This window comes from Girardinichthys multiradiatus, chromosome 1, assembly GCF_021462225.1.
Source record: "Girardinichthys multiradiatus isolate DD_20200921_A chromosome 1, DD_fGirMul_XY1, whole genome shotgun sequence".
Taxonomy (NCBI): Eukaryota; Metazoa; Chordata; class Actinopteri; order Cyprinodontiformes; family Goodeidae; genus Girardinichthys; species Girardinichthys multiradiatus.
In genome coordinates, this window is record NC_061794.1 from 36349003 (window position 1) to 36364025 (window position 15023).

General features: G+C 39.1%; 1 protein-coding gene across 3 annotated transcripts in view; it reads left to right on the forward strand.

Moving 5' to 3' along the window:
- LOC124875296 (metabotropic glutamate receptor 4-like) overlaps positions 1–15023 on the forward strand; it is a 302423-nt gene that overhangs the window by 227463 nt on the left and 59937 nt on the right. For all 3 annotated transcript variants that reach the window (XM_047377387.1, XM_047377369.1, XM_047377378.1), the window contains one exon: positions 12473–12608. In XM_047377387.1, the coding sequence (XP_047233343.1) occupies positions 12473–12608 (136 nt within the window). The remainder of the gene's footprint in view (positions 1–12472; positions 12609–15023) is intronic.

Genomic DNA, 15023 nt, shown 5'->3' on the forward strand with positions numbered 1-15023 from the left:
TCATTACTGCAATTGAAATAATCCCAAAGCAGTTTCTAATAAAGTATTATTTTTTTATATCAAGTGGAGCATTATGCGTTAGCCATAATGCTCCACCTGGGAAAATAAAGTTGTTGAGCTTCTTTTTGGCACTCAGACAACAATTCTAATTGCTACTCTGCCAGACATGTCTGGCAAAGTAGCAAAAAATACATCTAATGAATCTAAAATATTTGCAAGCAATAGCTGTTAATTTTCTATTTAAATGTGCCTAAAGACACTTTCTACTGTACGTTTTATAGATTAAAAGATTAACAAAGTTATAAGTAAGTTAAATATTAAACAATTTATGATGGAATAACAAGTTATTTGGTAAAAAAAATAAATAACAAAAATGCAAAAATAGATGTCTTACAAAAAATATGAAAATAGGTGTTTTATGAGCTGAGAAACCCTACACTGTTTTTGAAAGTTTTTAATTCAGTTGTCTACTTGTCGTCTTTGCACTGATGCCTATAACAGTTCTCATATCAGCTATGTTTTTGCTTCTTTTTGAAGACCTGACTGGTTCTACCATTAATTTGTTGTTCTTTCGCCCCTCTGCCCTGTTAAAAACGAATTGCATGTCAACAATAGCTTCTTTTGCTAAATATAATTTGGCACATTTATCCAAATAAAACAAACTACTATTATACTATTATATTATTGCTGTACAGAACAATTTCTTAAGATTTATGTTTTCTTTTCTTTGTTTTTATGCATTGATTGACCTTAAAGCTCTGAACAATAATATTCTGCAGTTCTCCAAACTGTGTTTGCACCCAAAATGACGGTGAACATTATAATGCAATACATCAGTTCCTGAAAACAAATGCCATAGGTGCCTCAATTTATTACTGATGTTTCAAACCACGATGTTAATACACTTATGTAGAATACATCACCCTTATTATCACTTTCTTTCACCCAAAGGTAAACTGTGAACCCTTTCACACAAGGCATTATCATCCCTTCTGAAAGGACTTATCAAACCTGAACAGCCCAAAATACACATGTTAGTGTACTCAAGATATTTTGTAGGACAGTTTACTTCCCTCCAACAGTAGAGACTTGGAAGTTGAAAAAAACATTATTCCATAAATGGCATTTTTAAAATTAACACTCTTTCTGGTTAATTTAATATGAATAAACAGTTTTCTGAGGGAATAATCAAAAGGGTTCTCATAAACTTGTTTGAATTCTACTCAATGATAAAACATGATGAATTACAACTATGTGCATACATTTTAATTGCCTTCGAATTACTGGACAGGGTATGCCTCTATTCTGATATTTTGTGATCTGGCTATTTGTTTATTTGCATGTAAAGGGGAATACTGTGATCCAATTGCTGATGATGAATTTTAATGCCAGGTGTGAATCGGTGTGTTTAGCAAGGTCTACATTTATCTGAACCAGCCATGACACATGGTAATGTCAGGTCTGAGGAGGGGCTCTGCACGGCTTTGTTGCCTGCCCCTCTTGCAGCCCCAGTTGAACAAAGCAATCCATCAGGGGTTTTTAGTCTTTTAGTGCTACTTGTCACCATTAGATGTTCAAGTTGTATTCTAACTTTGCCGTAAACATGAAATCCTCAACAAACAGCAACTGGTACATGTCATGTTAATAAAATGTGGCCATTCTGAATATCAGCTGGCTGTTACATAACCCTAAGATTCCTCTGGAATTGTGAAAGCAAATTACAGTACTTATGACCCTTAGAAAGCCCTTTGAATCTTTTGCTCCAAAGATACCTACAGTATATACATACATAAAATATATGCCAGCAACATAATGCATAGACTACAAGCCATTTTTATTTTCAGTAAAACATAAAAAACTAAAATTTAAATTTTTTGTCTTCAAAGATTAATATTAATTGTAATCTTTGTGGGGTTTTTGGGATGTGACACAATTTTCCCTAAACCCTGTCTACACTATTCTAGATATTCATTGTCCATTGAAATTCAAACAAGATTGTAGATATACCCATGATGCATGAAGTTGGCCATAATGTCTACATTAATGAGACATGGAAACTTTAAAGCAACAGGGAGAATTGAGAACGTAATTTTCCATTTGTTCTCAGTCATTACCTTTTTCAGCAGATGTAAAGATATAATGGAAACAGAACCTCGATTGTTGAGAGTTGTTGAAACTGCTCTAGTTTAGGGTCAGTGGATCACCAGCTTCCTGAAGGACCAGCAGCAGCAGGTGAGGATGGGGGGCATCTTCTCCCGCACAAAAACCATCAGAACCGGCACCCCTCAGGAGTGTGTATTCTCCCCTCTCCTCTTCTCCCTCTCTCCTCTCCCACAAATGACTTAACCTCAGCGGACTAGGCTGTGAAACTCATGAAGTTTGCAGATGACACCACTGTTATTGCAATGATCCAGGACATTGATGAGTCTGCATACAGACAGGAGGTGGATTGGCTGGTACACTGGTGTGGTCAGAACCATCTGGAACTTAACTCACTCAAGACTGTGGAGATGATGGTGGACTTTTGTAGAACACCACCCCCACATACCATCCTCAGCAACACTGTGACTGCTGTGGACCACTTCCGGTTCCTGGGAACCATCAATTCTCGAAACCTAAGATAGTCTTCACACATAGACAATGTTTGGAAGAAGGCCCAGCAGAGAGAGTACTTCATGAGACAACTCAAGAAGTAAAACCTTCCAGAGGACCTGCTGGTCATCTTCTACACTGCAATAAATAAGTCTGTCCTGTCTTCGTCCATCTCGGTGTGGTTTGACTCATCCACCAAACAGGATAGGTTCAGGCTGCAACTTTAATCAGGTCTGCAGAGAGAATCATAAGGGCTGACTTTCGCTCTATCCAGGTCTTATACAGCTCTAGGGTCAGGAAAAGGGCAGCTAAAATCTCTGCAGACACACACAAACTGTTTAGACGTTTACCTTCAGGTTGGCGCTACAGTGTGCTGTCTGCTAAAACCAGCCGCCACACGAACAGTTTCTTCCCCCAGGCTGTTTCTCTGTTGAACCTTTGACAGTCCAGAACAATACCATGCATACATGAACAGAACTCACATTATATTTTTTTGTAAAGTCAGTTGTGTATATATGTAGATTTAAAAGGATATTCTTTATTTCCACTATTATATATACCACAAAAATAAAAAAATAAATAAAAAAATAAATAAAATTCAGTGTTTGTTCACTGCAAACCTGGCTATAAAACTGATTCTGATTCTGAATAAAAGGAAAAATAAATGTAAAAAAGCATAAAACGGAATTTTTTAATCATATTATTACAAATGAATCAATAAAGGCAGCATTTTGTTGGAAAAAAATCATCACTAAAAAAACACCCTTTATGGTATTATAATAAAATAAAACCTGTAATTTGCAAACCAATCATTAGACCAATTAAAACCCACTTAAACTGTGTGATGTAACATTGTGAATAGATTTACATTACAAATTTATGCACCTTACAAATTTATCAGCACCTAAAACAATAGACGTTAGTATCTTTCACCCATCTTTGATACAGATAGTGATAGAAAAAAATAAGGCATTTCAAAATTGGTTCCGGTAAAGATGTAGTTTCATCTACAGTGTGGATTTAAATAGTAGTTATAAGGGATTACTAAATATCCTATTTTAGATGAGCAGAGGGTAAATTTGCATGTGTTAAACTTAGATAAATTATTGTTTCTACCTTTAAACAAACAGATTTACAACTGCAGTCCCATGGATACTCTTGCATATGATACTATTAATCCCACAGGCTGGTTTTGTATTCCCTGATCCTTCTGGTTTTCTCACCAGGGGTAAACAATGCCACTGCCAGTTTTGTGTGGGGGGTGAGACAAGAGAAAAAAAAAAGGGATGAGTGCTCCACTTCCATGCAGCAGATGTTGAGGGAATGGGGAACTAAAATACCAGTGAGGCAAACACATTGAATTGAGTGATTGATAGAGTTTCCGGGAACAGAGTTGCGAGTATGCTGCAGCTAAATTTCCCATGTGGTGTAATGACAGAGAGAGGTAGATAGATAAACCTTTTTCAGTTTTATCAAAGACTCCACAATCAGAACCACATGGTATACAAACATGTACCTTTAGTTCTATTTAACTTCACATTGTACTTTCACAAATACATATGGAAAGTACAGTCTGCATGTTCTCTAGGACAATATCTTAAAACCATTGACGAATTATTAGCAATTTAATACTTTTGCAGCACTAGTCTTAAGAGCTATTTATGACAGGGGAAGCAAAGTAAACAGATACTTCATCAGTTTTTCCGCATCATCATATGTGCACCTATTACCGTATTTGGCCAGTACAGCTTTAGCAGTGATAATTCTGTCTAATTGTTCAATAAAGCATTTTTTTAAATGTAAAAACATGCAAGAAATATGTTAAATTGTTCCAATACACTTTTTTGATTTTGCCTCGTCTCATAACCAATATATCAAGGGTATTTAGAGGATAAATAGGTCCAGTTCATATACAACTATTCCAAATCTAGTCTAGTCTAAATTCAATTTACAACATTCCAATTTATTTCAATCCAATCCACTCCACCCCACCCCACTCCACTCCACTCCACTCCACTCCACTCCACTCCACTCCACTCCACTCCACTCCACTCCACTCATTTAATCAGATTAAATTGAATTACATATAATCCAGTTTACTCTAAATTATAATGCAATACAGCTCAATTCAGTTGATTATTTAATGTCAGTTGTAAAAAAGTTGTCTTTGTAACGGTGCGTTCACACCGAACGCGGTTTCTGCAATAGTAGCGGCCGATTTACATGTTATCCCTATGTAGAGGCGCGTTCAGGAGCGGAGCGGCGTGGCGCGGTGCAAAGGAAACAAAGGATGCGGTGCAGAAGGCGCGCCGAGCGAAGCAGGAACAGAGCGAGAGCAATGGATGAGTTGAAAAATCTGAACTTTTTCCTAAATTCACGTCGCGTCAACCAATCAGGGACTGGATGTGGCTGTGACGTAGGGTGAAAGACCGCAGTGGAGAAGAAGTGGTTGTCAGTGAAGATGGAGGACCAGATCATAGTGGCGGTGTGCCAGAGTTGTATGACTGAACTAATTACTTTTACCGAGACAAGTACAGAAAGGACCTGGCCTGGTTCTGTTTAGGCACAAATATCTTATATTTAGGAGATGTGGACATTAAAAATCGGCAGTTTTTTTACTGAGCTGAGATTTATTTACTCACCGAAGACAGATGGACAGGCGTTCAGCAGCGGGGATATAGTGCTGGTAGTTGGTGTCCCGATTCATCTCCCAACACGGGACAGCAGATCTTCAAACTGGGTCCTGGATAGACGGAAGTACCGCTGAAATTGACTGTCATCCAGACGCAGCTCCAGGAGTAGGTGGTGGTAATCTCCGAACTGTTCCCATCCCTGAGGAATCTGGTGAACCCAGGGACGTTGACTTTGGCGGCGTTTTTCGGCTCCCCACAGGTAAAACACCGTAATTATCCATGAAATCCATGTCCGCCATGTTCAGTTGAAACCAGCAAGCAGCAGATGGAAGCTCCTCCTATTTGATGACACAACAAAGCGTTGCCGCTTGTTGCCAAATGGCAACGCAGAGTTCACGCAGAATGTCAAGCGGGCAAAAGCACAAAAATGAGGCGAAATATTCACAGAATCCGCATTCGTTGTGAACGCACCATAAGGACAGCCTTCAAAGACTTATTGGCTTTGTAGCGATCCTTCATCCTGAACAAGCATGGGGTGACAATGGAGAGCAACCATTTACTTTAAATAGAAACAAACCTGAAGCAGGACAAGGCTCAGCATTAACGACAACCATCTCTATTGACAAGATGGGATAAAGAAAACCGACAGGAAACACAAGACAGGAAGACAGAATCTTTTCTCCCGGAGTACTTTTCATGAGAAAGAAAAATGAAGAGTAGACAAAGTTCATGGTAGCAATAGATCACTCACTGTCTTCGTTCGCCAGGGAAACAAATCTTAAGAAAGAAGGATGAGCCGGGAGGAAAACTACTAGATATACCTGATGGCAGGTTGGGGATTCTGTCCAGGAAGGAAGCTTTATTTTATTTATTTCAGTAACTCAATTCACTTGGTGAATTATATAGAATAATTACACTCAAACTGATGTTTTCAAGCTTTTGTTTTAGTTAATTCTGATGATTGTTTGATTGTCTGATTCTGTTTACAGCTAACAAAACCAAAATATTTAAGATTACACTATTAAATCAGACCAATAAAAAAATAATAATACAGAAATGTGGGATTAACTAAAATGATTAATTCCTACTTGCAGGTTGTTATTTTCAAATGGTACTTTTAATTTGACGAACGAGCCACATCGGAATACATATTCTAAATAATTGAATATGACTGCATTCAGTAAAATGGCAGGAGTAGCTCTGTCCGTGATTATGTCCTGTAAGGAAACATAGTGTAACATAAAGGCACTGGGGAAATAAACTAATAGGGGGACATATCCCTAATGGCAGCAGTACTTGTTTTCAATGGTTCTCTCTAGGAAGAAAACACAGCTGAACATGGAAATACTGAGGCAGGAGTGCTTTGCATGGGAAAGACAAACAAAGGGAGTACTATGGGTGTATATTTTTGCAATAACACTAATTTGATGATGATTTGTTGTGACCCACAATAAGCAAAAAAAGCTTAATTTCCAAAACCTTTTTAGATGATCTTTGATGAATGACTAGCTGTTTTCAATTGGTTGAATATATGTGATTTAACAGACTTGTAATAGTGGTTTATTCAATTCTACAGTAACATTTGTTACTGCTAAGAATTACATTTTTACCATTAAAGAAAGCAAAACAGTACTGTTGTGAATCTAACACATTTTGCTTCCGTTTAATTTCAAAGTTAACATTACTGTTAAAATAAAAACTGTTTCCGATTTTGATAGAAGTTGGACCTTAATTGTGTTTGATTATAAAATCAGTGAATATTTGGTAAATAGGTACTTAAAAAACATAAACTAACAGATAATTTGGTTGATTTAATTCTACCCCTTTTCATTTAAGTGAAATTGATTTTTTCAGAACCAAACGTTGCATTCCCAGCTATGAAGCTAACAAACAAGACAAATAAGATATAACTATGTTATATGGCTATGATATTCTAGGGGACATTTTTAAATTCTTAATGGATATTCTCGAAAATGGAAAGAGAAAAGGAAGAAGAAAATGCACTTCTTTGAAGGGGCAGCACATGTATAATCAACAATCAGATGATTGAAGCACAAATGGCAGCTGCACACTGGCTGATAGTGCCGCAGTATGTTGTCATGGAAACCATGTGATGTTTTTATAGTGACTGTTATGTCAGCATTTCATTCAGGCCTAGAGCAACAATCCTATTTGTTTGTCCAGAAAGCAGTGTGCCTACAAACAGTGACACTTTAGGTGGTTAGACTAGTACTTTTTTCAAAGAAGATGAAAAGGTTTTGATGTACCACTGTTGTAACTGCTTTTGACTTTGCAGATTGAGCTAGTTGGTCCAACATCCTCTGTGCATCTCTGTGCAAGAGACAAAACCTGCAAGTTGTCTCAAGGTTTAAAGAAAAAGACAACATCTGCATGCTGAAAGCTTGTTAGAGTATGCATGTACTTTAGTATAATTTCTGCTTTGTTTTTACCTTTTTCACAAAGTGATAAAAATACTCTATTACGTAAGATAATTATGCAGATTCTGACGAGTGTTCGCGAGTGAAATCTGTTCTGTCTGTGTGGTGTGTTGTGCTTGCCTTGTGGCTGTACACCACACACTGTAGTACCAGCCCTGTTATACCTATGTTTTTTTAACAATATGTGTGAGGTCTCTCAGGTTTTGAAAATCAATCAATTTTAAAATCTTGCTGTGTGAACCAGGCATAAGCTGTCTACCCGTTAACATAATAAATCAATATTGAAAATGATAAATAGCGCACACCCTTAGGAAATACACATAGTTAATAGCAGCAATAGTTTCTTCAATGATTCTATCCTGGACAGAGTCTCAGCTTAACATTGTACAGAAAGAAACATCAGCAGCAAACACATGACATGGGCCAGTATACTTACATACTACTGGCCCTATTAGTGTATTTATTCAATGAAGGAACTGCTAATCCATTAACCATCCAAGTGAACACATATATGATCCAGAAATGTCACTTTCTACTTCTGAAATGCATGACCTCAAGAACCCTAAACACGCTGCCTTTCTGAGAAACATCTCTAGTAGAACAGAGAAAGCAGGCATTTGAGGAAAAAAGGAAACATCAGTCAGTCAGTCAGTCAGTCAGAGCTTTGAGAGGAAAATTCATTATCATCCATATGTCTCTGTGGAATTTTGGCAGCATGACAAACCAGTTCTGTTGAAATGTGCCATTAGGAATTAAATAGCCTTTGCTTCGTGGTAACCTTGGGATGTTACGTGTTACAGTTCATGCCAATGCTGAAAAAAAAATACTTTTGTCATTGAACACGGCATTCCTATAAAGTAATAAACTGACCAGTTAGATCTGAAACGACGTACTGTGAATCTGAAATGATACATACTCCAAGTATTATTTCCTGGCTTGCTTTCAAGGTTTTGTGCAATTGTTGGGGCCATCCACTTTGGTCGCACATTTTGACACACGCAGGTCAACACACGTCGCAGCTCTGTCGTCACCAAGAGTGTAAAACCCAGATTTCCCGCCTGTCTAACAGGACAGCGTAACGGAGGTGAACTTTTGCTCCACAAGGCCATTCCCCGAAGAGCTTGAAAGCTGGAAATCTGTCTTATGCGAGAAGATCAGGAGATTTGTTTACAGATCGAAGACCGCGCCGACACCTGGCGCAGGTGGAAACCCACAGAGGTTCTATGTCCAAGGAGATGAGTTGTGTAATGCAGTCGATTAACGGTTCATCTTTTCCCCTCCTGGACGGATGAGAAATTAACGTTTTTTCTGTTAATTTGATCATGGACGCGTGGTCCCCCTCCCCTCCTTTTTCTTCTGACCTCATCCATCCTCAACCGGTGCAGAGCAGAAATCAACTTCAAAGTAATTTCGTACTCGTACTCGTACTCATCGTCCTCCGCTTATCCGGGACCGGATCACGGGGGCAGCAGACTCAGCAGAGACGCCCAGACGTCCCTCTCTCCAGACACCTCCTCCAGTTCCTCCAGGGGGAGCCCAATGCGTTCCCAGGCCAGCAGAGAGACATAGTCCCTCCAGCGTGTCCTGGGCCGTCCCCTGGGCCTCCTCCCGGTGGGACGTGCCTGGAACACCTCCCGAGGAAGGCGTCCAGAAGGCATCCGGTATAGATGCCCGAGCCACCTCAACTGGCTCCTCTCGATGTGGAGGAGCAGCAGCTCTACTCCGAGCCCCTCCCGGATGGCCGAGCTCCTCACCCTATCTCTAAGGGAGTGCCCGGCCACCCGGCCACCCGGCCGCAGCTACGGGCAGCAGCATCGACAATAGATGCGGAGAACATGGTCCACTCGGACTCTATGTCTCCAACATCTCCCGGGATCTGGTCGAAGCTCTCCCGGAGGTGGGAGTTGAATACATCCCTGGCCGAGGGCTCCGCCAGGCATTCCCAGCAAACCCTCACTATGCGCTTGGGCCTGCCAAGTCTGTCCGGCTTTCTCCTCCTCCAGCGGATCCAACTCACCACCAGGTGGTGATCAGTGGACAGCTCAGCCCCTCTCTTCACTCGAGTGTCCAAAACATGCGGCCGAAGGTCTGATGATACGACAACAAAGTTGATCATCACCCTCCTGCCTAGGGTGTCCTGGTGCCAAGTGCACTGATGGACACCCTTATGTTTGAACATGGTGTTCGTTATGGACAATCCGTGACTAGCACAGAAGTCCAATAACAAAACACAACTCGGATTCAGATCGGGGAGGCCATTCCTCCCGATCACGCCTCTCCAGGTGTCACTGTCGTTACCCACGTGGGCGTTGAAGTCCCCCAGCAGAATAATGGAGTCCCCGGGAGGGGCACTATCCAGCACCCCCAACAGGGACGCCAAGAAGGCCGGGTACTCTGCACTACCACTCAGCCCGTAGGCTGAAATGATAGTCAGAGACCTCTCCCCAACCTGAAGGCGCAGGGATACGACCCTCTCATCCACTGGGGTAAATCCCAACACGAGACGGCTGAGCTGGGGGGCAACAAGCAAACCCACACCAGCCCACCGCCTCTCCCCGTGGGCCACTCCAGAGTAGAAGAGAGTCCAACCCCTCTCAAGGAGATGGGTTCCAGAGCCCACGCTGTGCGTGGAGGCGAGCCCGACTATTTCTAGTCGATATCTCTCGACCTCCCGCACAAGCTCAGGCTCCTTCCCCCCCCCAGCGAGGTGACATTCCATGTCCCTAGAGCCAGCCTAAGCATCTGGGGATCGGGCCGCTGAGGTCTCCACCTTCGTCCGCCACACAATCCTCTTTGCACCGGTCCGTCACGGTTCCCCCTGCAGGTGGTGGGCCCACTGGGGGATGGCCTCGCGTCTCTCGTTCGGGCTTGGCCCGGCCGGGTCCCGCGAGGATGGGATGCACAATTGCCTAATTGGACCATATTGTCAGAGGAAAGAATTTTAATACCATGCATCACTCATGTTGTGAAATATTGTTATGATTTGGGGTTGTTTGGTTTCTGTTTTTTTCTTATATGTTTCTCACAGTTTTTGAATCATGCTTCTGTTTATTATTTTCCTGGTCATGCTTTAGTTTTTGTCTTCTAATTCATGTTTTGTCAAATTTGGTTTTTGGATCTGGTTATGCTTTAGTTTCACGTTTTTCTAGTTTCTGTTAGTTTGTATTCAAGAGTCTCTGTTTTGCTCCAGTCACATTTTGTTCTCTACTGTCTGTTAATTAACTTCATTTGGTTTACCTGCTCCAAGCTAATCTGTCTCCTTGCTCCACCTGGTTCACGCTCCATAAATACATACCTGTTCAGTTACACATCGTGGAAACATTTCAGATCATGTCACCAGCTCTGTTCATGTCTTGTTTTTTGGATCATGCAATGCTGTCTCGCCTGCCTGTTTATTGTTTTGTTCCTGCCTCCTCTTTTGAGTGAGTTTTTTCTTTTTTTTCTAAAGATTAAATCTTTTGCACTTACCATTATGCTGCCTGCTCGTCTGCCTGACATATTAAAAAAAATAGAATATGCGTTCCAATGATGCTCGTTTATTAGATTAAAAGTACCTTCTAAAAATAACACCCTCTAAACAGGTATCAAGCATATTTGTCATTATGCCCAAATTTCTGTATTGTTTATTATTTTATTGGCCTGATGTAATATTCTAATCTTTTAAAGCAGGGACCTGCAACTCCAGTCTTTGAATGCCACTGTTCTGCAACTTTTGGATGCATCCCTGCTACAACACACCTGAATCAAAATGCTGAATTTACTCCTTGCCATGTCAACAAGTTTTGCAGAGGCTTGGTCATTAACCATACATTTCATTCAGGTGTGTTGGAGCAAGGAAGGATCCACAGATTGCAGGACACTGGCACTGGAGGACTGGAGTTGCAGAGCCCTGTTCTAAATAATGAAATTTTGTGTTTTCATTAGCTATAAGATAATAATAATAATAATAATAACAGAAATCAGAAATAGAAATTGGAACTGAAAAGAAATTTAAAACATCAGTCTGTGTGTAATTAATCTGTATAATGTGTTTCACTTCAATTGAGTTTTTGAAATACATGAACATTTCAATATTATTATACTTTTTTTAATTAGACTGTATATGTTGTAAAGATGACTTGCTGTTCACCCTGGGCATCAGAATACAGAAAATAAAAGATTAAAGTGACACTGAACATGGGATAGATGTTGGTGCCTGATGGCCTGCTCTAAGTATTTTAGAAACTAGAAATTTACTGGGAGTTTCATGCAAAACCATCTCTCAGGTTTACAGAGAACAGTCAGAAAAGACAGAATATTCATTTAGTGGTGGTTGTGTGTATAAAAAATGCTTTATCAAAGTCATATGTTAGTGGAGAATTGTATGACTGTTTTGGGGTTTTTTTTTATGAAAGAAAGACAACAGTATCTCCAATAGCCACTTGTCATCGTGAGGTATTCAGAATACAATCTAAGAATGCACAACACAACTCTGAAAACAGAGGCTATAATTCACACAGGCTCAAATAAATTGAACAATAACATATTGGAAAAACATTACGCATTGGGTAAACACCACAACCTATCAGTGTTATTGCTGCCCATATCTATACTGTTTTGACCACACTACATCCATGTCCTGATTCCTTCTTCCAGCAGGATAATGCACCATGTCACCTAATACAATGTCCAGTGAATGTAGATTTATTTGTGCAGTTAAAAGATATAAAAGCAACACTGTATTACAAAAGACATCTGTAGGAGACAAAAAACTGCAATCTAATAAGAGTGTTTTAATTTGGGAAACTGTTTTGTTTTTCTTCCAATTAGGTGGATTGTGCATATCACAGTCAGTGAAAATCCCACGTGAACCAAGAGTTGGAGAGTTTGACAAGATCATTCACCGGCTAAGTGAGAACCCGAATGCTCGAGTGGTCATTATTTTTGCCAATGAGGATGACATCAGGTGAGTGAAGAGCAAAAGCTAATGTACTGTTGATTAACATACCATAATTGGCCTCCTATAGTTAACCATGTAAAATTTGAATATTACATCAGACCAATAATTAATTGTAAATTTGTTTGTCAGAACTGACCTAAAAAAGTAAACATTTAGTATGATTTAAAGTCAGACAGTGATGAAAAAAAAAAGTTTTTATGCTGTGCGTAAAAACACCCAGTTTCAACTGTATAGGTTCTATGTTATATGGCTATAGGACGTCTGAAGCTTACAATAGCAAAATGTATAAACATTGTAATATTCTTATATCAGCAAGTAGCTGTTGTCATATCTATTTATGAAAGTAAGTGAGGACTGACAGTAATACCTTGTTTCTATAGAATTGTAGAACCTAATGCAAGCAATTCAATTCAATTCAATTCAAAAATACTTTATTAATCCCAAAGGGAAATTAAAAGTTGTTATAGCTCATATTATGAAGGTAATAAATAAATAAATATATTTATTTTAAACTGAAGCACATAGGTAGGTAAACTATAATAAAACCTATAAAGTTGCCCAATAATACAAATTCATGCCATTCTGATTATTTCACTGTTTTATTGGTTGATCAGCGGCCAGCATCAAAAAAATGTTAGGAAGCTTTTCCACTCATTATATTGAGTAAATCAGATACCACTGTTGATCTCATCTCAGCCTCTATTTAACCCTGTCTAGACCTGAGCGTAATTCATCACACCACTCATCAGAATCATCCATTAGCTTTCAAAGTGGTCTTTCTCTTTATCTGCTTCCTGGAAGCTTCATAACCAATAGTCAATGACAAAAAAACAGTATCAGCTATCCTTTATCTGTATGCTCTGAAAGACTCTGAAAGTGGTGGCATCAAAACTGTGTCATTTCAACACAGAACAATATGGACTTGAATGTTCCAGAGATATTTTGGCTGGATCACATATTAGGAATACTCATCCTACTGCAGGAGTGTTGACTGATTTTTTGTCTAGCTGCTGAGTGTGCAATAGCGGCTTCCCTCACAAATAAACCCAATGATTTTCAGTAAAATCATAGGCAATAGCGCTAGCAATTCCGGCGCAGTGATCATGCTTTATAACTTAGAGAAAGTCACACCGAAGTCCATGGAAAGGTGCAATTGGATCCAACTTTAAAATGATTTTGCTGATGTATGCCTCCAGTTTTCTTGCTTTTGAATCGAGATGATTGTTCTGATCATAATTACAAACCAATATACTACAGCCATAACTTGTGACTTTATTACAGTCGTTACAATTGGTGCTAAAATCACTTAAATGTCAGAGTTTGTAATATAAATCTGTCATATGCACAGCTTTTTAATCATTCAATTCTCCCTGATGTCTCCATAGGAACATTTCCCTTGTACATGTATACACAACAGCAGCTGCCTCTTTTCTGACCTTCATAGATTTTTAGATTTATTTATTTACAACATTTTCATACCATTGAAAGCCAAACATTATTAGTATTTAAAAAGTTCGGACCTACCAGTGACCCAGCTTCTCTACTTAGACTTCAGTGAGTGCCCATGACTGTTACTATTTGAATGATGGGACCACAGCTGCCTCATATCAGCGACCTCAAGGATTAATATTATTATTTTTCTTCTAGCAAAGGATGAATTCCTTACAACAGAGGACTAATTACCTCTAGCTCTAATTGAGCTAATTACCTCTATTAGAAAGATTGGATTAGAACCAGCTCTTACCAGTAAACTCCCAAGGATTATTAATATCATTTGATTTGTTTTTCTGTGTTTGATTTTCTGCATCATTGTAATGTTTTTCCTCATGTACAGTGCTTTGAGTGCCTTGTTGCTGAAAAGTGCTATATAAATAAAATTGACTTGACTTGACTTAACTTAAAACCTGTTCCTGATCAAGGGGGGTGTGGTTGATCTGAAGACCTCAGAATATAAATGTTGTAAAATATTTTAATATAAATGATTCAAGCCCCTAAAATTATTACTTCAACTTGAGGATTTTCTCCCTCTTCCTCAAACAGATGGTAAAAGCAGACATACATTTTTTAAATCAATTACAGTTAAAGTTAACAGAAAATATAGCCTGTAGACAAGTTAAAATTGAGATCACCAAATTATAATGCTGCAAAATATTTAACCAATTCCAAATACTTAGCACTTACCCATCATCTATGCTCTTAAAATGAATAGGCACTATATATCTGCAGTGGCCCTTGTTTAAATTTGTACCTGGTCATTTGTTTTTACTTTGGAAAAGATGGGGGAAATGGTGAAGGGAAAAAACTGGCCCCAGAAAATGCATCTTTGTTTTGTCTCGCCTTGTTACAGCAATGTAAGGATGATTTTACAAATGTCAAATCATTTTCTTTGTTTAATATTCCCTTGCAAAACATTTGATAAAA